Source organism: Symphalangus syndactylus, chromosome 5 (genome assembly GCF_028878055.3).
Source record: "Symphalangus syndactylus isolate Jambi chromosome 5, NHGRI_mSymSyn1-v2.1_pri, whole genome shotgun sequence".
NCBI classification, from domain to species: domain Eukaryota; kingdom Metazoa; phylum Chordata; class Mammalia; order Primates; family Hylobatidae; genus Symphalangus; species Symphalangus syndactylus.
In genome coordinates, this window is record NC_072427.2 from 5,224,822 (window position 1) to 5,250,772 (window position 25,951).

The window sequence follows — 25,951 nt, forward strand, 5'->3', positions numbered from 1 at the left end:
CTGTAATCCCAGCACTTTGGGAGGCTGAGGCGGGTGGATCACCTGAGGTCAGGAGTTTGAGACCAGCCTGGCCAACAGGGTGAAACCCCGTCTCTACTAAAAATACAAAAATTAGCCGGAAACGGTGGTGGATGCCTATAATCCCAGCTACTCAGGAGGCTGAGGCAGGAGAATGGCATGAACCCGGGAGGCAGAGCTTGCAGTGAGCTGAGATCGCACCCCCACACTCCAGCCTAGGCGACAGAACGAGACTCTGTCTCAAAAAAAAAAAAAGAAAAAAGAAAATTCCCTTTTCTGTCTTTCCCAAGAGCTCTCAGTGTTGCTATCAACCTGGTAAGTGTGTAAAATATTGGTGTAATAACCTTGTGTGTGTCATAGTTAATATAAATTTTTTTTCTGGCCTGCTGTTTCACTTTTGACTTTTTAAAAATAATTTTAAATTTCCCCTCCAGAGTTTTGATAATTATTTCCTTTTTTAAAAAAGTCCCAATTTGTTTATGATTTTATTTTCTTCATAATCTGTTTGGCTTTTTTTTCAGTCTAAGTATTAATGTCTCTAAAAAATAAATAAAAGATACATAAAACTTTTTCTAAGTTGCTAACAAATTACTCCAAAACAAAGACAAGATCAAAATGTTAAAAGATGTTGCAGACTTTTATTTCCAACAACAGAGAAGACAAGTGTCTTGAAATCTCCCTCCCACAGAAAAGAATTTTAAATGTTGGTTGAAATGTCCACAGCCAAAGAGGTGAACAGAATCATGATCCGGCTTTTGCTTGAGGGCATCTGCTGCATCTGTGGCGCCCACCTATCAGAGCACATAACACTGGGACCTCAGGGGCACCCGAGGAAAGGCGACACAGACAAAGCTGTGTAACTAGAACCCACAAAACAAGTGCTTACAAACAAGTCCAGTAACGTCAGTAGTCTCACTCTGTTGCCCAGGCTGGAGTGCAGTGGTGCGATCTCAGCCCACTGCAACCTCTGCCTCCCAGATTCAAACGATTCTCCTGCCTCAGTCTCCCAAGTAGCTGGGATTACAGGCATGTGCCACCACACCCAGCTAATTTTTGTACTTTTAGTAGAAACGGGCTTTTGTCATGTTGGCCAGGCTGGTCTCCAACTCCCAACCTCAGATGATCCACCCGCCTCAGCCTCCCAAAGTGCTGGGATTACAGGCGTGAGCCACCATGCCCAGCTGAAGCCAGTGTATTCTTGATACCAAATCCCAAGAGCACATATGAGAATGGAGAATCTTCAGCCAATCTCACTCAAGAACGTAAATACAAAAGTTCTAAGCCCAATATCAAGAAAACTAAATCCAACAGTATTAAAAAGATGAAATACTCTGTTCGTCTTTCCCTGCCTTGTTTCAGATTAATCAAATGTTTGTCAGTATTCCACTTTATCTCCTCTATTGGCTTTTTAGCTGTACGTTGAGTGGTGCTCTAGGGATTACAATATGCATCCTTAATGTATTACACTTTACTTAGAATTAATATTGAACAGCTTTACACTTCTCCAATAAAATGATCTAATAACAGTGTAATTCCATCCCCTCCACTTCCTCAATTGTGCTGTAATGGTGTATATTTGACTTCTGTATTTGTTACAAACTCCTTCTTAAAACAGTGATATTATTTTTTGCTTTAAGCAATCTTCTTTTTTTTTTTTTTGAGACAGGGTCTTACTCTGTTTCCCGGGCTGGAGTGCAGTGGCACAATGTCAGCTCACTGCAACCTCCACCTCCCGGGTTCAAGCAATTCTCCTGCCTCAGCCTCTGGAGTAGCTGGGATTACGGGCGTGCACCACCACGCCCAGCTTATTTTTGTATATTCAGTAGAGACAGGTTTTCGCCATGTTGGCCGGACTGGTCTTGAACTCCTGACCTCAAGTGACCCATACACCTTGGCCTCCCAAAATGCTGGGATTATAAGGGTGTTGTCTTTTAGATAAATTAAGGAAAACAGCTACTCTTGAGTGTGTTTACTGATGTGTTTACCATTTCTAGTGCTCTTTATTCTTTCCTGTAGATCTGAATTTTCATCTGGTATCATTTCTCTTAGCCTGAAACACACCCTTTACCACTTCTTATCAAGCTGGCCTTCTGGCAAGGACTTTGTGCAGCTTTGTTTTCTTTGAAAATGTCTTTACTTCAACCCGTTTTTGAGTGGTATTTTCACTGGATGTAGAATTCTGGGTTGGGAGTATTTATTCCAGCACTTTAAAAATACCAAATTTTTAGGCCGGGCATGAGGACTCATGCCTGTAATCCCAGCACTTTGGGAGGCCAAGGTGGGCAGATCACCTGAGGTGAGGAGTTCAAGACCAGCGTGGCCAACATGGTGAAACCCCATCTCTACTAAAAATACAAAAATTAGCCAGGTGTAGTGGCAGGTGCCTGTAATCCCAACTACTAATCCCAACTACTTGGGAGGCTGAGGCAGGAGAATCGCTTGAACCCAGGAGGCAGAGGTTGCAGTGAGCCGAGATTGCACCACTGCACTCCAGCCTGGGTAACAGAGCAAGACTTTGTCAAAAAACGAAAACAAAACAAAACAACAACAACAACAAAAAAAAAACCCCACACTTTTGGCCAGGTACAGTGCGGCTCACACCTGTAATCCTAGCACTTTGGGAGGCTGAGACGGGTGGATCACCTGAGGTTCAGAGTTTAAGACCAGCCTGGCCAACATGGTGAAACGCTGTCTCTATTAAAAATATAAAATTTAGCTGGGTGTGGTGGTGGCACCTGTAATCCCAGCTACTCAGGAGGCTGAGGCAGGAGAATCGCTTGATCCTGGGAGACGGAGGTTGTAGTGAGCTGAGATTGCACCACTACACTCCAGCCTGGGCGACTCTGTCTCAAAAAAAAAAAAAAAAAAAATTGGGAGAAGCACATAAATGCCTTAAAATTAAAAATATGTCAAAAATTCAAAATTCAATAGCTATGTTAGAAGATAAACTTGAGGAAATCTCTCAGAAAATGAAAGGGTGGTGGGGGAAAGACAATAAATATTGGACCCAGTAAGAGATTTTGTTAGAAGAACATTGGGAGGTGGGGAAGGGAGAGGGAGCACGTTGAGTATGTGGAAGATAGTGTAAGAGAACTGAATTCTCAGCTTCCTAGGTGAGACATCACTGGACAATGTCTAACATCAAGAAACCGGGACATAGCATATGAGTATTTTTATCTAGCAATGTAAGGGTAAATGCCAGAAAAATTAGCTCAAAGTGTTCAAAAGAGGCGGGGAGTCAGGGGGACTCCAGGAGGTAGAATGGAGTGAAGAAGGACTGCTTTCTTTCTTATAAACCTTGTAAGAGTTTTTTACTTTCCAGACAATTAATTTATTACTTTGGAAAAGCTGGAACATCTTAAAAGATAGAATGACCTTATAGATGCCATTAAGAAAAGTGCTGTGTTGTATATTGTACACATAGGTGATCATTCTTTCCTGAATGGATATTTGTTTAGGATTCTTCGATCCTTTTCCTGGCATTTAAAATACCATCTTTTGGGGTTTTTGTGGCTATAGGAGCACAGGGAAGCCTTCCCTCTCCCCTTTCTTAGCCTGGGTCTGAGAGTTGATGTGTGTATGTGTGTGCCCAGGTAAGTACGTGAGTGTGGGTGTGCATGTTATGGGTGCCTTGTGCACACATGTACACGTGCATACATGGACATGTGTGTACATGGGGAGCACACATATATGTGCTCTTTTTCTTATCCTCCTTTCCAAGCCATTTCTAAATTCCTTTTTACCTTTCTCTTACTTGCTATAATGTGAACTTAAAGTGTATTTTTAATAATGTGTTAAATCTATTGAGTAAAGGTTGATATTTCTGTTTGTCTGTGTATACATATACATATAATATACATAAAAAATTACTGTGTGTATATGTAATTATTTATATATATATATATTTTTTTTTCTTTTTTTTTTGAGAAAGGGTCTTGCTCTGTCATCCAGGCTGGAATGCAGTGTGCAATCACAGCTCACTGCAGCCTCCAACTCTTGGGTTCTAGCAATCCTCCCAACTCAGCCTCCTGAATGGATAGGACTACAGGGACACACCACCACGCCTGGCTAATTTTTCTATTTTATTTTTTGTAGAAATGGAGTCTCACTATGTTGCCAGGCTGGTCTCGAACTCCTGGCCTCAAGAGATCCTTCCACATCAGCCTCCCAAAGCTCTGCGATCACAAGCGTGAGCTACTGTGCCGGGCCCCTACACGGTATTTTTAATAATAGCTTTATTGAGATATAATTCACATACTGTGAAATTCACCCCTTTTAAGGAGTAAATTATAGGAGTATTCAGTATATGAATTATAGGGGTGTTTTTGTATATTTTTATAAATGGATGGAAGTAAGCTTTTTTATTCCTTCCACCCAAACCTCTGCATTAACCTTTGTGACTTGAACATAGCCATGGGTGGCTGGTTCACTGAATCTCAGAAGGAAAAAACTTGCACTGGTGTTTTAAACTGAAACATATTTACGTGATTTTTCTAGGGCTCTCTTACTTCACTGTGTTTCAATTAAGGAATCTCTTCCTGCATATTTTAAGTATGGGGACATGGGAGAAATAATTAAACTGTATATTATTAATAACTTCTCTTATAGCCAAGAACACCCAGGAATCCAGAAGTATTAGCTCAGAGTCCTTAATCTAATAGAACTTTCCCCCACCCCTACTTGCTTTGTCTCCAATTGTAAATTTCCTTCACAAGGATTTTAATGCTTAGCTCGAAATGCCAGGCATAGGAAAGCGTCGTTACTGCTGGTACTTTCCTGTTGGCAAATTCAACCATAGTCTCCCCTGAATTCTGGTTCTTTCTTTGCATAATGGGAATAATCCTGTTTGTTCATTATGAATTTAATTCATTGAGGGGAAATACTGCATTCAAGATAGTGAATGATGATAAATCCATTTATTGGCAGCCTCAGTTGGCATTAGCTGCGGATTATCCTCTGCCTCTCACAATGACATTCCCCTGGCCTTCATTGTTGACATCTGGAGGCAGCCTGCTGGCAGTGCTGGCCCAAGTGTTTAAACAGGTGGATTTGTGATTCTTCTACAGGCTCAGGAATCTGATGGCAAAAAATTTGATTGGGCATCTTTTAAGACCCCCTCCTTTTAGAAACTAAAGAACTCATGCTGCTAGTTGGGTTTGTACAACAGTCAACTTGAACAGCCTCGTGGAGTATCTTGAATAGTAAATAACACATTCTTGCTAAGTGGTTTGCCCAAAGCAGGGCCAGCATTCTAAAATCTCACTGCCTCTGGGTGGCAGTTCTGTTGAGTGTAGACCCTGGTCTGGCCTGGGTATCCCTGGACACGTCTGCCTGTTCTTCCTCCTTGCTTCTTCTGCACCCATGTGGCTTACCGTCCCAAAGAGAATGTGGCCTCTTGGGGGTGACCGAGTGTGGAGGGGCCGGCCTGGGGAGCCTGTCCTGGCACACGTGCTGCTGCGTGGGGGGCCGGCAATGGGAGGAGGTGGATGCCTCCTGAAAACTAGGCCTCTAAGAAGCTCATTCCTGTGTGTCTCTGCCTTAGTCTGTTATCCTAAGTCACCCATCGGCATCTGACCCTCCTGCCTCAGTTAAGCTTGGGCTGTGGTTTGGAGAAGGGACTGTGTAGAGGGGATGATTCTTTTTTTTTTTTTTTTTTTTTGGGAGACGGAGTCTTGCTCTGTCGCCCAGGCTGGATTGCGGTGGATTGTCAAGATTGCAGTGGTGCAATCTCGGCTCACTGCAAGCTCCGCCTCCCGGGTTCATGCCATTCTCCTGCCTCAGCCTCCCAAGCAGCTGGAACTACAGGTACCTGCCACCACGCCTTTCTAATTTTTTGTATTTTTCAGTAGAGACGGAGTTTCACCGCGTTAGCCAGGATGGTCTCGATCTCCTGACCTCATGATCTGCCTGCCTTGGCCTCCCAAAGTGCCAGGATTACAGGCATAAGCCATGGCGCCTGGCCGAGGGGCTGGTTCTTATAAAGGAACTGATTTGCCCAGGTGGCCTGTGGTCCCTCGCCTGGCTATTTTGCAGTCAAGCCTCATGGGACACCAAACACTGTGGTGGGATCATGTGGCATTACAGTTCATGATAGACATACGGTTCAAGATAAGACATTAACAGTGTTGTATCACCTGACCCAGTGGCTCCACTTTGGGGACTTTATTGGGAAAAAGTAATCCAGACTGCATCAAGTAATATTTCTGGCAGATTTATGTATTTCAAAAAAGGGAATTGGACTAAACGTTCTGTCATAACCTGTCATAAGAGGTTGTTAAACAAATGGTCACATTCACAGGGTGAAGTATTTTGCTGTCAAAAAAAATGTTTTAATGGATTCATTCATTCAGCAAACGTTTATTGAGTACCTACTGTGTGCCCAAAAGTTGCTATACACTGAAGCTAATGCATCAAACGAGAGACATGTTCCCTGCCCCTCTGATGCCTCTAGGCTGAAGGGAGAGAAAACAGTGAACAAGAAAATAAATAACATCGAATGCGATTAACATGGTATAATGCTAAGTGGGAAAAGAAAGAGAAAACAGGGTGCTGTGTGTTTTCAACTACGCAAGAAATACACGTGCATAGGCGACAGCCCAGGAGGAAATATGCCAAAAGAGTTATAGGTGATTTATTTTTATTTTTTCTTTAAATATCTCAACATTTAATAATTTTTATTCTAACTAGGGAAAAAATAATCTTAAAAAAGAATCACACTTCAAATTTATGCCATACACTTTATGCCATAGGTATGGAATTCTCATTTTTACGTCTTCCAAAGGCAGGAAAACCAAAGTGACTCCCTTGGTTGAGAAAGTGAAAAAAGCATTTAAGTACTAGAAAAGGGAGATAGGCCAGGTGCAGTGGCTCACACCTGTAATCCCAGCACTTTGGGAGGCACGCAGATCACAAGGTCAAGAGATCAAGACCATCCTGGCAAACATTCTGAAACCCCACCTCTACTAAAAATACAAAAATTAGCCGGGCGTGGTGGTGTGTGCCTGTACTCCCAGCTACTCAGGAGGCTGAGGCAGGAGAATGGCGTGAACCCAGGAGGCGGAGTTTGCAGTGAGCCGAAATGGTGCCACTGCACTCCAGCCTGGGCGACAGAGTGAGACTCCGTCTCAAAAAAAAAAAAAAAGAGACAAATGTCTCCAAAATTACCATTGTCTAAACCTTGACCTTAGGTCAAGTGTCACACATCACACCTATTAGAAGAGGAAAGGCCTCTTTTGGAGGCACGTGCAGGAAGGGGTTGCTTTGGGCCCACTGTGTCTTCCCTGCCGGCTTTTTTGGAGCTCCCAGCTCTCAGCTCCGCAAGTTGTTAGCTCAGTGCCTGGCCCCTCATAGGCTCTCATGAATATCTTGCAGATAGAGAGAAAGAACTAAAATACAATATGTGAGCAAAACGCCATTTCATTCCACTGGCCCCGGTTACCAGTGCAGCTAAGATCTGCTTCTGTGCATCTTAGACGTCTCATCCCTTGTTCCCAGCAAATATCTTTGGTAAATTTACAAGTTTATAAATTGCTTTTAATTTTATCAAATCAGAAATTCATCTTGCTCTTAATTACATGAAAAGGATGCTCAGTTTCTCATATAATGAGAGAAATGCGACGTTAACCTTTCTGAGTTATCGGATTGGCAATGTAAGCCACGTGCAATCCGATGCAAGGGAGCCTGTTCCTTTTGACATGTGACATGTGATGAGTTTTACCTCCAGTAATGTAGCCTAGAGGTACACATGCACACAGATGAAATGACAGGTGCAGTAGATTTCCCTTAACAGACAGCTCCTGTGTGCCAGTCTCGATTCTAAGTGCTTTACCATCATTAAGTCATTTAATCTCCAAAACAACCCTGTGAGGTAGACATTTGGAGACATTATTATTATCCCCACGTTACAAATGAGGAAACTAAATAACAGAGATTAATTAATTTGCCCAAGGGTCACATAGCTAGTAGGGGCAAAGCCAGGTTCCAGACCCTGTTGTTCCAGGGCCCTTGCTCTGCTCACCTCAAGTAGTTGCTCCCTGTGTGACCAAGGATAGAGCACTATTTGTGTAGTCATGTGCTGCAAAATGACATTTCCATCAATGGCAGACCCCATGTGCAATAGCCATTGCATAAGATTCTAATGTTGTATTTTGACTATACCCTTTTTATGTTTAGATATGTTTAGGTACACAAACACTTATCGTCATGTTACAGTTGCCTACAGTATTCAATACAGCACCATCCTGCGCAGGTTTGTGGCCTGGGAGCAGCACCTGTACCCTATAGCCTAGGTGTGGAGTAGGTGTACCATCTAGGTTTGTGTAAGCACACTCTCTGGTATTCACACAACAACAAATCACCTGCATTTCTCAGGAGGTATCCCCATAGTTAAGCTACACATGACAATAATTGCCGAAGTTTGTAAACAACCTAAACATCCATGAGTAGGAGATTGTTTAAGTAAACAACAGTACGTCTCTCCTGTGCAGCCAGGGAAGGATCATCAAGATACACTGTGAATGGGAAACTCAGGGTGCAGAAAGTGCCAGCAGGTGTGTTACCAAAGAGGATGGGGGAGACGTGTTTATCTTTGCATGAATAAGAATAAAATGCTTCAGAAATGATACACGAGAAATGGGGAACCAACATTGCCCATGAGGAGGGAGACTTTGTCATATGCTCTTTTATACTTTTGCATTTCTGAGCCATCCTTGTATATTACTTATTCAGAAACAAAAATCAAAACCCAGAGTACTACTGCTTTTTAATGGGGTTTTTTGACCACACAACCACTTTATTCATAGATTTTAAACATTAAACTTTTAAAAAGTTTTAATGTTTATATATGAACAGATAATATATGCTGTGGTTTTAACAAAAAGTCAAACAGTCTGGGCGTGTGGCTCATACCAGTAAATCTTACACTTTGGGAGGCCAGCGTGGGAGGATTGCTTGAGCTCAGAAGTTTGAGACCAGCCTGAGAAACATAGTGAAACTCCATCTCTACCAAAAATACAAAAATTAGCCGGGCGTGGTGGTGCACACCTACAGTCCTAGCCACTTGGGATGCTGAGGTGGGAGGATGGCTTGAGCCTGGGAGGTTGGGGCTATAGTGAGTCATGATCGTGCCACTGTACTCCAGCCTAGGCAACAGAGTGAGACCCTGTCTAAACACATACATACATACATACACACAGACATACATACACACATACATACATACATACACAAATACATACATACACATACATACACACACATACATACACACATAAATACATACACACACATACATACACACATACACACACATACATACACACATACACACACACATACACACACATGCATACACATACATGCATGCACATGCATACATACACACACATACATACATACACATACCTACATACATACACTCACATACACATACATGCATGCACACACATAATACATACATGCACATACATGCATACACATACATACACACATACATACATACACATACACACATACATACATACACACACATATACACACATACACAGATGCACACACATACATGCACACACAAAGTCAAACAGAGTGTAATAAAAATGAAGTCTCTCTTCCATTCCAGTCCAGGCTCCTCCCCGTCCCCTCCCATGAGGCTGCCTGTCTGCTGGTTCCCTGGGAATTCTTCCTGCTTTTTCCGCCAAGTGCACACCACTGACCCTGAGTGTGGAGCAGCCCCTCTTGTTTGTCCCACCAAAACTATATCTGAAAATAAAAATCCAGTTTTGGTGACCAGGCCTTTTGTGGGTGTTTTTGGAGGCATCCTCTGTAATTGAGATAAACTTCAACTCAAATTATAGCCTCCAGAGCCCTTGGTCCCTGTCCTACCGTCATTACAACCCCAGCGTAATCTCAGTTCACCACTTGGTGGTTAAAGTGCTCGGATTCCTTTGTGGTTGGAATATGGCTGTAATTGGACCCTAAGGAGTTGAGGAGAGTCAGAGGTTCCTCACCAGGGCTTGTCTTCTGCACCTGCAGCGGTGAGAACAACTTCCTGTGTTGCTATCACCACACGTGTGGGCTGGGTTAGGAACTGTGTTAGGGAGGGGAGCTGCTGTGGGTCTCAGTGAACCGAGCCCTGTGGAAGACCGCATGCTAGAATGCTATGCTGGGGAGGCTGCTTCATGTAGAAGGGCCTTGCTTACCTCTTCCGGCCCTGGCCAGGCCAAGGGAGGCTTGGGCAGTACAGAATCTGACTTGGGACGACAGTGTGGAGGCTCCAGCCTTTTTGCAACCTAGTACTTAGCCAGTTGAGGCTGTGGTTAAAATGAAACAGGGCTGCCACATGCCACATTGTGTAAATGGGTCAGTGTTGAATGCCGTTTCGAATCGCACCAGTGGGGCCAGTCCTGCCTGTCTTTCACCTGCCCACCCACCCACCCAGGATGGTGGTCACCTGCTCACCCAGGTGGATTACGGCCTGTGGGCTTATGGCAGGAGGATGAGCAGGAGCTCCTGTTCTGGAATTTAGAAATGCTAAGACATTTCCAGAATTGGAGCAAAAAGTAAAGTTGTACTGGCAGAGGGGCCTGCATTGCAGAAACAGTGCATAGGCAGGTATGTAAAGGCAGACAGGCTGCCATTCGGAGCCAGCGGGTGGAGTAGTGAGCAAGGGCAGAGGTAAGTGTTGAGAAAACACAGTCAACACCAAAGAATCAGAGCAGTATTCTTCCTCCCCGAAGCCATTCTGATTGCCAAGAAACCCTGTGTCAGGAAAGGAAGAGAAAGCAGGGATTTTTCAGCCAACAGAGACATTGAGCCAGCAATGGCCCTGTCCCCAGCTTGGGTCGCAGGAGGCAGTCATGCGGGCCCACTGAGGGGGTTCACGGCTGAACTCGTGTGTGTGTGTTTCCCGTTGAGCCAATCCAGTTAGAAAGACACCGAAAGGCTGGGGCGTCCGGGAGCCCCGTCAGCACGAGCAGCTGTCCTTGGGCAGGTCACACTGGCCCCTGGCCCCCCAACTATGTGGGGTGATGACCTTCTAAACAGTTGCCCTGCTCTGAGTTCTGGGGATGCCGTGGTTAAAAAAAGAAGAAGAAGAAGAAGAAGAAGAAGAAGCAGCTTAAACCAGTGGCCAGCAGCAGAGCCAGCCTGCAGATACGCGTTAATTACCTGCCTAGATGCTCTTTGACTTACAGTTGTGAGTTGACTTATTTCGATGATATTTTCAGCTTATGGTGGATTCATCCCAACACAGCCCCACCATTAAGTCTAGGAGTGTACTGAATGCATCTGGCTTCCACACCATTGTAAAGTCAAAAAATTGTAAGTCAAACTGTCATAAATTGGGGACTGTTTATAATGTGTTTTATAACATCAGGAATTCACCTGGAAATTGCTACCAGGATTTTCACTTTGCTTCATACCTGAGAACAGACAGCTGCATGGGCCACCACTCCCTGCGGAGCCGTCGGTGGAGCGGGACCCCTGCTGCCCCCATGTTGACTGCAAGCTCTCCCATCAGCACTGTCTTTCCTGTGTCTGTCTGTCCCTCATGTCCCCCATGGAGCCTGGTGTCTGTCTACTCATCCCCCTCCCTCCACCCAGCTTCTGCAGACATTTGGGTTTTTACCAGCACTGCTATCCCCCAGAACATCCCTCACTGTCCTGGGCTAGCTGTGGAGGAGAGAGCCCTAGACCCAGTCTTCCCATGATCTAGGATCAAGGATCCAAACAGCAGGGCTCCTCCGTGCAACCCAGTTATCACATTTGGAGGCTGTGGGGTAAGACTCACAGCCAGGCCTGGCACCAGATTTACCCACCGGATATCCCAAGATGGGAAGGTGGCTGCTGCTAGTCAGCGGGGAGGCAGCATCGAGGGAGGCTGCAGTGAGATCAGCAGGGCAGAGGACAGCCTCCAGGACAGTGGAGAGTCCAGCCCGGCTGACCTCCATCCCAACAGAGACAGAAAGCAGAAGGCAGCTCGATAGAACAGGAATAATAAGGGCACTGGCTTGCAGGAATGAGACACCGGGGGAAAGCAGCATGTGGCCTGGGCAATAGGGGCACACCTGGCCAGCACGTAACCAGGAAGTGAAGGTAGCAGGCCAGAGCCCAGCTATCCGGGAGGAGCCAGGCAGCATCTGGCTTATTTCTGTGAGCGACAGAGGTCTTGGCACAGGCAGGTAACTGTGGGTTTGGTGCCTTCCAGGGAAGTTGAAAGAATGGAGCCTCATACTGTATGGCACAGCGGAGCACCCGTACCACACCTTCAGTGCCCATCAGTCCCGCTCGCGGATGCTGGAGCTCTCGGCCCCAGAGCTGGAGCCACCCAAGGCTGCCCTGTCACTCTCCCAGGTGGAAGTTCCTGAAGATGAGGAAGATTACACAGGTAATGAACCTGAAGTAAGAGGAGACGGCCAGCTTCCACGAGCTTTGATTGTCCAGAGTAGCTCTTAAAATGTGGGGCTGCTCCTGGCAAAGGTGGGGCTGATGGTTGTGTGTCTTCTCTTGCCTGGGAGTCATAATAATCATGGCAATTTGCACTCACACAGCTCATTCCACCCCAGGCTCTGCTAATATTTTACAGACCAGTAAGTATGCTTCAAACCAGTAAGTATTTTCCAACCTTCCCAGCTGGGAGAGCAGGGTCTATATGCCCAACCAGAATGGGGTCTTGCCCCCTGGTAAGTTAGCCATTTCCAGGAGCACCCCCTTTCTAAAGGCCCCCATCTCACAGCTCAGCCTCCTGACTCCCTCAAATACATCCACTAGTCCCTGAGGTCAGGATGTGGGAAGGACAGTTACTCCCAAGGACCCAGGAAGGTTGAGTTCAAGGAGCACAGCTGGGAAAGGAGCTCGTGGCAGAGATCCTGACCAGCCTGGAGGCCTAGGGTTAAAGACCCAGAGAGGATCTCGAGAGATGATGTCAACAAATACTGATGCTTCACAGACGCCTTGAAACTCTTACAGCATCTAAAAAGGCCCTGCATCAATCCTTTTTCTCCAGTCATCCCATTGCCAAGGTGGGCCCTGGTTTGGGGCCACCAGTTAACGCCACAAGGCAGCCAAAAGCCACAGCTGCCTAGAGAGGCTCCAGCCACTGAGCTGGACACGGCTTTTATTCATGTGTTAGACTAGAAGCTGTTCTTCTCCCTCTGAGCCCTCCTGTAGCAGTTTGTGTGAGAAGAGGTATTTCTGGTTGGACATATTTTCCTTAGCTAAATACTACGGCTAAATGATAAATGATGGGTGATATCTAAGAACACTGATGCTTTAAGTTATCTAATATCTTCTGTGAAAAACAAATAACAAATGGAGAATTCCACCAACACATATCAAGTATAAATTATGGTCGATTCCATTTTAAATTTCTTCTGCTATTCCTTTAAAATAGAGCATTGAATTATGTATGGACTAATCTGCTCTGTTTCCCTGTGATTTATAAACTGTGGCAAGATTCAGTAATTACTAATAAAGAACTGATTTTTTTCTTAAAATCTGCTACTGACTTCAGCCTTACACAGTGGAACCTCACTGTAATGCCATTCTGCAGTCCAGCAGTCTGCTGAGCAGGGCTTAGGTGGAGAGAGGGGGTCTCCTTGGGAAGGAGATGCATTTCTGGCTCTCAGGGACGCCCCTCAAGTCTCAGGGGTGCGTGGGATGGGCAGACCAGAGACAGCAGGAGAGCCTATTCAGAGACCAGGACAGAGTGACAGAGGAGCTGAGGACTGGACGGTGCCAAAGTGTGGAAGCCAAAGGAGGAGGAGGAGCCACGTTAGAGTCCAACGCGAGGTCAGGTGGATGTGAGACGGGGTGTGCGGAGCTGGCCATGGGCATGGTGCATCGGGAGTGATGGGCCCAGGCCAGTGGAGGCTGCACCTGGACCCTTTGGGCAAGAGAGCAGTTGCCAAGAAATAGAGGTGAGCGAGGGGGACGAGGGAAGCCTAGGCAGTACTTGCAAATGACCAGGGTCCCAGGACAGCAGCAGGCAAGATGGTCCCTGGAGAGGAAGGTTGAGGACCAGAGCATCTGACTGGGAGAAAGGGCAGCAGCTGCAGCGGGCAGCGTGGGGCACAAGGAAGATGTCAGTGCTGTGGTTCTGAAGGTGGACAACTTTGTGGTGACAGCCAGCCTGCTGGGCCAGAGCCGTCTGGTGGCCAAAGTGCAGGTGGAGGCCACCCCAGGGACTCTGCAGGGTGCTGGGTTGAGAGCAGACCCTGGGCTGCCCCCCTACCCCCCAGAGACTGGGATTCAGCAGGTGTGGGACGCCTGGGGGTCTGCACCTGTAGCAACCACTCTTAGGTGCCTGCAGGCAGCGTGGGCTTAGGGAGCTGGCAGATACTGAAACCAGCGAGGACGGGGCAGGAGGCAGGGAAGGGCCTGGGTTCCTGAAAGAGAGTGGCTGGGAGGCCAGGACAGTACTGGCACGGGAACACAGGGAAGCCTGGGCCTCAGGAAAGAAGCCATCCTTGAGCGAAGGAAACGGAGGGGCTGAGATCAGCCCAGGACACTGGTCATCCACACAGGACTGCAAGGGAAGCCAAGAACCCACGTGGCCTTGTCTGGAAGACAGGGTTCCAGGACAGATCACAGGAACAGGAGCCAGTTTCCAGGATGAGGGTGATGCCTGGAGCAGGACCATGTGTGCTCACAGGCTCAGCACCTCCGTGCTCACTCGACAGGCTCGAGCAGAGGTCCAGAAGCCTCAGGTCACTTGCTCAGGGCACAGCAGTCAGGAAGGAAACCAGACTCGTGCTCAGTGTGCTCTCGTTCTCGTGGGCACCTCTTGTCTGCAGTTAATCGGCCCAAGTCTTGTCTCTCGGGTCTGATGCTGCTCCAGTGAGGTTCTGGTGTGCTGTTCTTGGATGGCGTGAATGGCGGAGAAGATGGTGATACCAGACGCTCCTGTCCTTCGGCAGTTGGTCTGAGCGCGCAGTGGCAAAGCCCGTGGAGAACTCCCAAGTTGCTTCTAACATTTATTTGTTTGTGTATTTTTTTAAGTCTTGGATTTCCTCCACAAAGGATTGAAGGTGGAGTTTTTAAATAAACCCGTGTCAGTCTAAGCCCATCTAGAGGGGCATCAGCCGCTAGGCAGGCTGTTCAGCACGTGAACGGAGCCCCCGTTGTATGAAGAGACCCCTGCTAGGAGTTACGGGAAGCGACACAAGAAGGCAGTGGGGCTTGGAGGAACCTTCATGCTAATTGAGGCAAGGGGAAAAGCAGACATAAGTACAAACTGCAACACGAACAACATGCTCACCCAGAGAATGAGCTACAGCTGGACCAGAACACGCTCAGGCGGTGGAGTGATTGGTCCGACGTGGACAGCCAGGTGGATTTAACTTAAGAACGCTTCATGGGAGAGACGAATCTGGATATTTGGCTTTTAAACACAATTCAAGTCAACAGCCGTACTTGGGAGGTTTGTTTACAGATATTTATCTAGGTATCTCCGCCCTTGGATGGGCGTCGTCTTAACCTGACCGGTGGGTGACCTCAGTGCAGTGTGGAGGCTCTGCAGCTCTGCTGAATAACCCTCAACCTTGCATGGGACTCCTTGCAAAATTACTGAATAAGCTGTCCACTGCAGAGAGACCCAGGAATGGGGGTGGGGGCGGGTAAAGTCCATACACCCAGACCAGCAGCTGGGAGCACTGCTCCAGGGCCCTCCCCAAGGCTGTCCTCCTCCGAGGACATCCTAGAACATTCTGTCTGGAGATGGTGAGGACATCTGCATTTTCCCTGTTCCTAGCCACCCTCCTCTCATCCACTTAGCAAATAGTGATTGAGCACTTGCTCTGTGCCTAATGCCAGGAATCTAGCAGTGAACACACCGAACCAAGCCCTGCCCACCCATCTCCCATTGCCTGTGTCTAGAAAGAGTGAAAAGATTGGTCTGCGGCCTCCCTGTCCCACTCCTGCCCTCGTCTTCTTAAGATGAAGGAAATTGTTCACTTTATCAAGCAAGACAGACCTGCTGCCTCCTCAGGGAGAAAACGCTGCAGGAAAAGGCAGGAGAGACGTCCTTAAGTCACCGCGACAGCCTTGCCCTCGCTGGGCCAGCTGTGAGGGTGGGAAGGCGAGAGTCCAGTGGCTGAGCTGGAGTTTTGGCCTCAATGGGTAATTTAAAGCAATGGTGCAAGAAGTGAGGATTTTGGAGGCTGTCCCCATAGATGACCCAGGATGAGGTGGGCAAAGAATCCAATCAGATGGGAATTGATCCAAAATATTATAGTAAACCCTCTGAAGCTGGGGGGAGGAGCTTAGCAATGAGTTTTAGAAATGGCAGGTGGCATCTGGAACCCAGGATACCAGCACCGCCCAGGAACAGCGTCTAGAGTGTCCTCGTGGATACACACAGCTCTGAAAGGGGTTCACAGTGGGAACCGGGACAGGCGAAGCCCCCGCAGTGAAAACCAGGGAGATAACACCAGAGCGCCTTCGGGGAAGGAGCCAGCCTCACTGGGTCTAACACTGGGAAGGTCTGGAGACTTCAAGACGAGTGCAGAGGGCTTTGTGCGCCCCAGCAAAACCCCACTGTGGGCAGCAGAGAATGAGGACTTTGTCTTTTCCTCAAGTCCCCACCAAATGAAGGTGGCCAGCAGCTCACTAGTCTTTGCTCTTGAGCTCACTCCCCATCCCCTCTAATAACACACACCTCGGAGGAGCAGGTTTTTCTTCCAGCAACTCAGAAGCCTTCACACGCCCCACTTAGTCCCTGTGTCTCCGAGCTGTCGGGGTCCCCTGGCCCATTTCCCCAGCATAGGAGGGACGGGTGGGCAGTAGGCCCACCCAGTAGGTCCACCCAGCTCTGGCTTCAGGCGTCACTCCTGCCGCCGACCAGCGTGGGGAGGGCCCCTGCAGTGTGTCCCGCCCCCGCCTGAGGGGTAGACCCTTGACACTGGGTTCATCTCTGGGATACCTGGGAAGGACCTGGAGGGTGAGGTTTGCTGGCATCTACTCAGCTCCCCTGCAGTTCTCAGTTGTTTTTCCAACAACACACCAGCCTCCAGAGTGAGAAGCTGGGGACCCCTGGGAACTTGAGGGAAGACACAGCTGCCGTCCCACCAAGGGCTCCGAGGAAAGCCTAAAGGGGGTGTTCTGAAAGGGGCTCAGCCCTCAGCACAGAAAACAGCAGCCCCCCAACCCTAGGACAGCACTGTCAAGCTCTGTCCCTGCCCCACCCCAGACCTGCCCAGTGACAGCCGCACCAGGCGGTCCTGAGCATGCGGAGATCCATCCCCATTCCCACCACAGCGAGTTGGGGGGGGTGCTACCTAATTCCTCCTGGCTCATCAGCTTGCCAGCAGCTCCCCTGACACTCAGCACCCCCCCTTGTGTTGCTCTGTCCTCCACGTGGAAGTCAAAGGTGCTGGTGCAAGTGAGTGAATGAAACAGCTGTCCCAGCCTCTCCCTCCCGGTTACCCCTCCAGGCTCTCACAAGTCCCATCTCCTCCCTGCTCTGGGCTGCATACCCACCCCGGATGTTTCACTCCTTCTCATGCCATCCCTGTCTAGAGTGCTCAGACTGATTCTGGAGCCCAGCGAGGCTCAGCTGTGCCTGTTACCCGCAGGGACGGCTGCTCCCACCTTGTCGTCTGGCCGTCCAGCCCCAGTGGGGCCTGGGAGCATCTCCCAACCCTGCCAAGCTGCGATATCCTGACACAGGGATCCGCGGGGCTGCAGTAGATGGAGAAGGCATCTCTCTGGATGAAAGGCAATGCTTGTTTCTTTAAGGTGTGTGCCATCCGGAGTGTGGTGACAAAGGCTGTGATGGCCCCAATGCAGACCAGTGCTTGAACTGCGTCCACTTCAGCCTGGGGAGTGTCAAGACCAGCAGGTAATGCGTGTCCCACAGCCCTGTGGCTCACCACTCAGTGACTTTCCAGTTGTGTCCTTAGCGCCTCCATGTCCTGATGCTCCAGTTAGGAATTAATGTAGCACCCTCAAACAATCATCACACTGAGGTTAACTGCTTTGGAGTTTTTAAATTTTTAGTAACTTGGCATTCCTATCGTACAAATCATACCTGTCCATTATGGAGAAATGAGAAGCTGTTTCACATTGGCGTCGTGCGTATAAAGCCTTTTCTATCCATGTTGTTAGAAATGGGTCGTGTTGGGTGTGCCAAGGCTGCCCCAGGGGGCCTGGAGACAGATGCGATTCGAGGCCCTGGCGCTGCCCTCACAGGCCAGCTCGGGGGACGTGGCTCTTGGACAGGCTGAAGCCTGTTGATGGCCTTTTTCTCAGTGTCTCTGGACTGTGGTTGAGTGTGGGGCTTTCACAGACGCTCTCCTGGCACCTCCCCAGAGAGCCCATGAGGCTGAGTTTACCCCGAGGGAGGATATCGGGAGCTCTGACCCCAGGTATATGGCCAACTGCCCAGTTCAGGCTGACCCTTCTGTGATGAGTGTGCCCTCCTGTGTGGCCCGCAGTCAGGCCCTGAGCTCTGTCCACTGAGCTCCTCCAGCTCCTGGCATCACCACTTTCTAAGATTCTCTTCCCTGCCAGTCCTGCAGCTGCTCTGTTGTCCATTCTCATTTCACAAACTTCCCTGAGCACCCATTATGCCCTGCATGTGCCAGGCCTCAGAGGCCATGATGACAGGACACTGCTAGGCTCCCCAAAGGCCTGGGTGACAGATGCACCCACCAACCACTGGTGCACACGGGTGCGGCTGTGCACGGTGGAGCCAGGTGCCCACGTGGCTCTCGTGGCATCCTAGAGCTCCCAGCCACAGCGCACTCACTGGCCAAAGTGCAAAGGCTGTCACCCTGCTGGCCTCACTCACTGCCCACAAGACTCACTCCCTGAGGGCGCCCGAGAGAGGGTTTTGCCAGAGCTGACAGTTCCAAAAGTCAAATACCAACCTCACGACGCCCTTGGGAAACATGTGCACCCTCAGGACCTTCCAGCGGGGCCAGCTTTGAAGAGAAAGGGTTCCCAGGTGCTGTGCAAGGCCTCCAGCCTCTCCACCTGTGTACGCAGGAACCTCAGAACTGCACTCACCAAGACAAAGGGCATCGTGTTTGACGTTCACTCCTGAAGCCTTTGTTTCCTCAAAGGAAACAAAGGGGCGGGCGTGGGGCTGGGGCTGGGTTGGCAAGGCCCTCACCCTCCTGCCTTTGCTCCTACAGGAAGTGCGTGAGCGTGTGCCCCTTGGGTTACTTTGGGGACACAACAGCAAGACGCTGTCGCCGGTGCCACAAGGGGTGTGAGACCTGCACCGGCAGAGGTGCGACACAGTGCCTGTCGTGCCGCCGTGGCTTCTATCACCACCAGGAGATGAACACCTGTGTGACCCTCTGTCCTGCAGGATTTTATGCTGATGAAAGTAAGTAGCATGTTTGTGGGCACAAGAACTGATGAGCCAGCCCCAACTTTCTGGGCCCGTGTCCTCTCTCCTGGGAGAATTTCCCAGCCTTCTGCTTCCTGCGTATTTTGTTGTTCTGAGTAAGGACTTTCAGCAGGGGAAGGAGGCAGAGACGATGAAATCAAAGCACCCAGACCTGTTAGTTAATAGCACTTCACCCATGGACCTGGCCAGGAGAAGTTCCAAGTGATGCTGAGACACATCCTGGCTGTCCAGGGAGTTTCACGCATCTGCACCAGCATCAACATCCGCTAGTGAGCAAGGGCAGAGAGGTGGCTAGGGCCAGCCCCTCTTGAACTCAGTCTGATTTCAGGTACCAGAAGAGGAGGTCCTGCTGTCTGTCCTGTAATTTCTCCTGCAGGAAAGACTATGCCATCAGCTTCTCTGTAACACAGGATGTGTGCACTGGGCGTGGGTCAGGGCATATGGGATTGGCGGCCAGAGCTAGGGGAGAGCCCTCCTAGGCAGGGCTGCTGAGATGAAATTGGGATTTAAGTGTGGGCAGAAGGTTTGCAAAAATGAAAAGGAGCTGCTGACCAATGTCAGCTGGGCTCGGAAGGGATGGGTTTGTCTTTGCCGGGCATTTCACAGGTGGCAGCCACACCTCTGAACGCTAGCCAGGCAGTGTTTTCCTCATCCTGCAGATGGGGAATCAAAGCTAAGCAAGGGCAAAGGCCACAACTAGTCATGATGGAGGTGGGACTCGAACTCAGAGCCACAAGGCCAGGTGTCTTGCTGTCCTGCTGTCCCAGGAGGGTGGGGGGATGGACAGGAGTTCTAGGCCCAAGACCCCATGCCATGTTTTAGTAATTCACCTCACCCTGGGGGACACAAAAGCAGGGCTTGGGTTAAATTGACGGGGGATACTTCTCAAACACATTAAAGAAGCTCCCGTTTGGCATTCGTGGTCCTCCGGGTAGCAGGCCTCCCCACAGCCCTCCTCTCTGGGCCCTTGCTGCTCAGGATGGGTCATTGATGCGGCCTGTCATGGCATTGCTGTTACCCCTGTGGACAAGAGCCGGGAAATCTTTAAAGACGTATAAAGCCATCAAATAACCAGACTCCCCTTTTTTTTTTTTTTTTTTTTTGAGATGGAGTCTCGCTCTGTCGCCCAGGCTAGAGCACAGTGGCGTGATCTCAGCTCACTGCAACCTCTGCCTCCTGGTTCAAGCAATTCTCCTACCACAGCCTCAGCAGTAGCTGGGATTACAGGCATGCGCCATCACGCCCGGCTAATTGTTTTGTATTTTTAGTAGAGATGGGGTTTCACCATGTTGGTCAGGCTGGTCTCGAACTCCTAATCTCAAATAATCCATCTGCCTTGGCCTCCCAAAGTGCTGGGATTACAGGTGTGAGCCACCTCACCCATCCCAGACTCCCTTTAGAGAGGAAACAAAAAGTCATGCAAGACACATTTCACAGCCTTTGCGAACGCTTGCCCTGGGCTGCCAACCAGACCTTTGCAAAGGACGGAGTTGCCTTCATCCCCACCCGCTTCCCAAGGGCACAATTGGCCACTCTTCTTCACCCCAACATCCTCACTCAGCACCTGCTTTATGGCGTGATGCCACCTGTGGGGGCCCTGAGGGGGACACGCACAGGTGTGACAAGCAGCCGTTCGCTCCCAGGCCCAGAGCACCCCAGCCACTTAGGAGTGGTGCCTGGTGGTGTTTCATGAGGCGCCAACCCAGATGATAACTTATGACATTGCAGGTGGGAGTTGGGGTGACCCAGAGCTTCCCCAGGAGGCACGATGACTCGCCATAGGTTCCTGTCTCACCATCTAGAGCAGCCAGATCTTCATACATAGGTTTCCCTGAGAAAGCACTGTGGGGGGCAAGCAGCAGCCTCAGACTCCCCACCCCACACCTGCCCACTGGCCACGTTTATGAAGATTTCCACCTCGTTCAACTCTACTCAGCCCACCAGGAACTGGCCTCCATCCCTGTTGAAATAAGCAGAACCACCTCAGAGGCCTGGTGGTTGTCTGAGGACCTTAACTTACCTCAGAAAGGGGAGGTGAGAAATCTGTGACCGCACACCAGGTACAAGCAGCCTCTGGCTGCTTTATTTCTCCCCATTCCGGAGGTGGATTCGGGGAACAGCCCACCTGCACCCCCGCTTTGAAATGCCGGGGGCCTGCTTGCCCAGATTTGATTCCTGTCAGTGCCGTCCCTTCTCTTTTCTTATCTTGCTATTTTTCTCCAGGTCAGAAAAATTGCCTTAAATGCCACCCAAGCTGTAAAAAGTGCGTGGATGAACCTGAGAAATGTACTGTCTGTAAAGAAGGATTCAGGTAAAAACCCCCTCGAAACCTGAGGAATGCCAGGGCGGTGGCGCTGTTTTGAGTTTGTTATGGATTTGCTACGTTTGTGCATTTCTCCTAAAAGCTGAACTCTCAGAGGCCCAAAGCCATTGAGGGTAAAGATTCTGAGTCCTGGAAATCGTGTGTTCACTTAGAGATGGCTGTGCAGGATGGAAAGGGAGAGGATGGGTGGAATCTCTTCGTTTTACACAACACGGGTGAATTGGGCAAAGCAGCACTTGATCACATCACATACAGCACAGGGCTGTGCCCAGATCTGCCTCCTTTCGCTCCAGCACCTCCACCTGCTCCAGTTCCCCTCGCTGTCTGGGCCGGGGGTGGGCTGTAGCGGCTCACCCACCCTCTGCCGTCTGCGTCCCTCGGTCTTCTCTTTCTCTCCCAGCTCCTGGCATCTTCACGCCTTCCCGAGGGTGATCTTTGCCTTCCTGGTTCTCCCTGTTCATCAGGCTCAGCCCCGGAAAGCTCAGCATGCATTTTCTTTAAAATCGTTCTACTGGGTTAATGATTGTTCTTGGAATATTTTGAAATGTTTCTTCAGCCCATTTAATGCAACCAAACTGCATTTAATGCAATCAAATATGCATTACCTGTTCCTCCAAATTGCTGTCTAAAATCTTAGAACATTCTGTTCAAAATTTTTTGGGGGCCACTCCCATACTAGGGAGACTAGCACCATGGTCCGCACTGGAAGGATCACCTCGTGTTCAAATGCAGGTTCTGACGCAGCGGGTCTGGGTAGAGCCCACGACTCTGCATTTCCGCAGGCTGGCAGGGATGAGGATGCTGCGGTCCAGGCAGGGAGCTGCTTTTGCAGGGTGAGGCGGTGGAGGGCTGCGACACACTCCCAGCCCTGTCTCCCTTCTCAGATGCTGTGAGGACTGGAATTCTCCATAGAAGAAGTTTCTTTTTTGGAGTAAAGAACAGAGGAGGAAAACTACTGAGCATATCTTCTCTTATTCCAGGGGCTTTTGCACCAGTGTTGCCTCATTTAATCTTTGCAGCAACCTGTGAAGTACACATAATTCTTACTCGCATTTTACAAACAGGGGAGAAGAAGTTTCCCCAGGAGACACTATGCCTTCATTTCCTTCAGCCTGCCCCTTTCTTCCAGATCAGAGTATTGGGGAGAAGAGGACCCCAAGCAGCTAGGAGTCCAGGAGAGGGAAGGCAAAGCAAGGCTCCCAAAGTCATGCATCACATCTGCTGTCATTTAAACCTGTTGGCTGGACAAGGCAGGATTAGGAGTGAAAGGATGAACTGGCCCAGGAAAGGGATCCCCCAAAGATGAAAGAGTTGGAAGGAGACATTCAGCTGGCGGCCTGGGAGAGGCCAGCTTTGATGTCCCAGGCTCTGCAGGTCAGGCAGCCCAGGAGTGGATCTTCAACCCAGGCTGGTGGCTGGGGGTATCAGGAAGAGGACGCTCTGTGTTCCCAGCTCCCTGGAACCTGCCTGTTTCCCAGCAGAGAAGCGCTGAGGGATCTCAGGGAATGCATTTATGCATCCTGTCCCATCCTGTAGAAGAGGGAAATCGGATACTCAATTTAGGAATAGTGTGCTAAAGAGAAAATGCTTCCTGGCAGTGCCCCCGCCACATAGAAGCAGTGGTTCCATCACTGACGAGCTTTCAGAGAGGCATGCAAACTCCAGGCACATCGCCAGCCATCAGCCACAGAAAGCTTCCATTTATTGCCCAATATCCTCTTAAGCTGTGACTTCAAATCACTGCAGTCATGTTAAAGCAGCAAGAGAGCAGCTGAGCCGTCACCTCTCGCCATCCATCTCTTCAGGGGGATCAACACAGGAGAGGTTTGCAGGGGAATGTCAGTTATTAAAGACATGATTTAACTGCCATTCGCAGTAGGCATGGCACCATGAAGAGGAAGGGTGCTGGGTGGGTGTCCACCATCTATGCAGAGGAGCTTGCCAACATACAGACGTCTTCCTGCTAAATGCAGGTGTAAGAGATAGGAAAAGCCAGTGTTTTCTGCTACTGTCACACACAAAATACAACACACTTCACCTCTGGTAGCCAAAACATGTGGGTTTTTCCCCACACACCAAGCAGTTCTCCAGTGAACCGTAAGATATATATAATAAACATACAGCTCAGGCTGAACGCGGTGGTTCACACCTGTAATCACAGCACTTTGGGAGGCCGAGGCAGGCAGATCAGTTGAGGCTAGAAGTTCGAAACCAGCCTGGCCAACATGGCGAAACCCTGTCTCTACTAAAAATACAAAAATTAGCCAGACATGGTGGTGCACGCCTGTAATCTCAGCTACTTGGGAGGCTGAGGCAGGAGAATCGCTTGAACCTGGGAGGCGGAGGTTGCAGTGAGCTGAGATCGTGCCACTGCACTCCCGCCTGGGTGACAGAATGAGATCCTGTCTCAAAAATAAATAAATAGCTCACTTCTGACACTACTAGATAGTGTCAGATCCTACAAATTGAGGGCTCAGCCCAAGACTGCCCCACTTTGATGCCAATCACAAGTCCCACATGGTGACCTGTGCTTCTGAATGACCAGCTATAAATCAGATTTGCCATGACCCCTCCTTGGGTCTGATTAATTGGCTAAAGCAGCTCACAGGGAAAGACTTTACTTACATGTGCCCATTTATTACAAAGGATATGGTGCACAGCCAGATGAAGAGATACGGAGGGTGAGGTTTGGAAGGGTTGAGCGCTGGACCTTCCATCCCTATGGGGCTGGGCTGTGCTGCCCTCCCAGGATGTGACGTGCTCTTGTTCACCCACCCAGAAGCTCTCCAAACCCTGACCTTTTGGGTTTTTATGGAGGTTTTGTTACATAGGCGTGATTGATTACATCATTGGCCATTGGTAATCGATTCAGCCTTCAGCCCCTCTCACCTCCCAGGAGGGAAGTCCGAGTAGTAGGTCTAAAAATTCCAAAGCTCTGATCAATGGTTGGTTCCCTGGCAGCCAGCCCCTGTCTAGAGGCTACCCAGGAACCCCCAGCTATCAGTTATCAGACATTTAGCGCTTTGGTAATTCCAAGGGTTTTAGGACCGAACATCTATTTCTTTTTTTTTTCTTTTTCTTTTCATATATTTCTTATTATAAATCCCAGTGTCATAGCAGGAGTCTCCAGTATGTTTGGTGGCAAATCCGTTTAAAACATGTACGTCACAGATTGTACACAGTAAAATCTCAGGAACTAACGAGATAATAGTGGGTGATATTTATTCACACTGCTGTGTGCCTGACACTGAAACGTTTGTGGGCTCATGGAGTCCTCGAAGCAACTTTATGATGTAGAAAGCAGTTAACAGGCAGGGAGACAGAGATATAGAGAGGTTGGCTGGCTTGCTTGGGGTCAAACACTGGGAAGTGGCAGAAGCCATCCACGTGGGTGGTCTAGCTCAGCATCTGTGTCTCTGTCCAGCACTCGGCTGGCTGGAGTGAAGTGAGGGCAAGCACAAATGGGGTGAAAGAGGAAGGCAGGGGCTGCATCTGACAGGCCTGCTAGGGCTCCAGAGGGCATCTTATTTCAAGTTCATTGCGAAGCTGCAGAAGGTTTCAAGGTTTCAAGCAAGAGAGAGGCAAGAATGGGTTGGGGTTCAGGGCCAGCCTTGCAGCCGACAGCCCCGTCACACGTCATAAATGCCAACACTTCAAGAGGGACTTGATACTGAGACTGAGCTAGCGTGCCACCAGTGATGACCCACACAGCTCCACTTCTCTTCACGGGGTTTGGATTCGAGCTGGAGAAATGACAGTAAGGAAAAGCTATCACTGGGTCAAGGACGGAGCCCGGTGCCTGCTGCCTGGTGATGGGAGCTCTGCTTCCTAGGCCCTTGTGGCCGTTCCTGCTGGGCCCCAGCGGACCGCGGGATGGCTCTCCCAACTTTCCTTAGCTGAGAACTTTCAGTGACACAAAGAACTGTGCCTCAGCCACTTACGTCTCCTCTTGGGAAAGGTGTTAGAAGGCAAGTCATAATTTAATTGGACTTTTGGAATGGATGTGGAAATCTGCCTCTTTCTTTTCAACAGCCTTGCACGGGGCAGCTGCATTCCTGACTGCGAGCCAGGCACCTACTTTGACTCAGAGCTGGTCAGGTGTGGGGAATGCCATCACACTTGCGGAACCTGCGTGGGTGAGTTCACTGCCTGCGGAGGCCTTGGGCCAGTGTTACCCAATGGTAGGCTAGCTGCCTTGAGCCCGAGAAAGCCCTAGGACTTCGTGGGCTGCTGCATTTATTGCAGAAAATGCAAAGGCA

General features: G+C 49.3%; 1 protein-coding gene across 5 annotated transcripts in view; it reads left to right on the forward strand.

Moving 5' to 3' along the window:
• Positions 1–25,951, forward strand: part of PCSK6 (proprotein convertase subtilisin/kexin type 6) — a 195,198-nt gene that overhangs the window by 152,199 nt on the left and 17,048 nt on the right. For 4 of the 5 annotated variants that reach the window (XM_063640040.1, XM_063640041.1, XM_055277040.2 and 1 more), the window contains 6 exons: positions 12,221–12,400; positions 12,564–12,602; positions 17,749–17,851; positions 19,149–19,345; positions 21,593–21,680; positions 25,725–25,828. In XM_063640040.1, coding sequence (XP_063496110.1) covers positions 12,221–12,400; positions 12,564–12,602; positions 17,749–17,851; positions 19,149–19,345; positions 21,593–21,680; positions 25,725–25,828 — 711 coding nt within the window. The remainder of the gene's footprint in view (positions 1–12,220; positions 12,401–12,563; positions 12,603–17,748; positions 17,852–19,148; positions 19,346–21,592; positions 21,681–25,724; positions 25,829–25,951) is intronic. The other variant, XM_055277041.2, reaches the window with a different exon arrangement.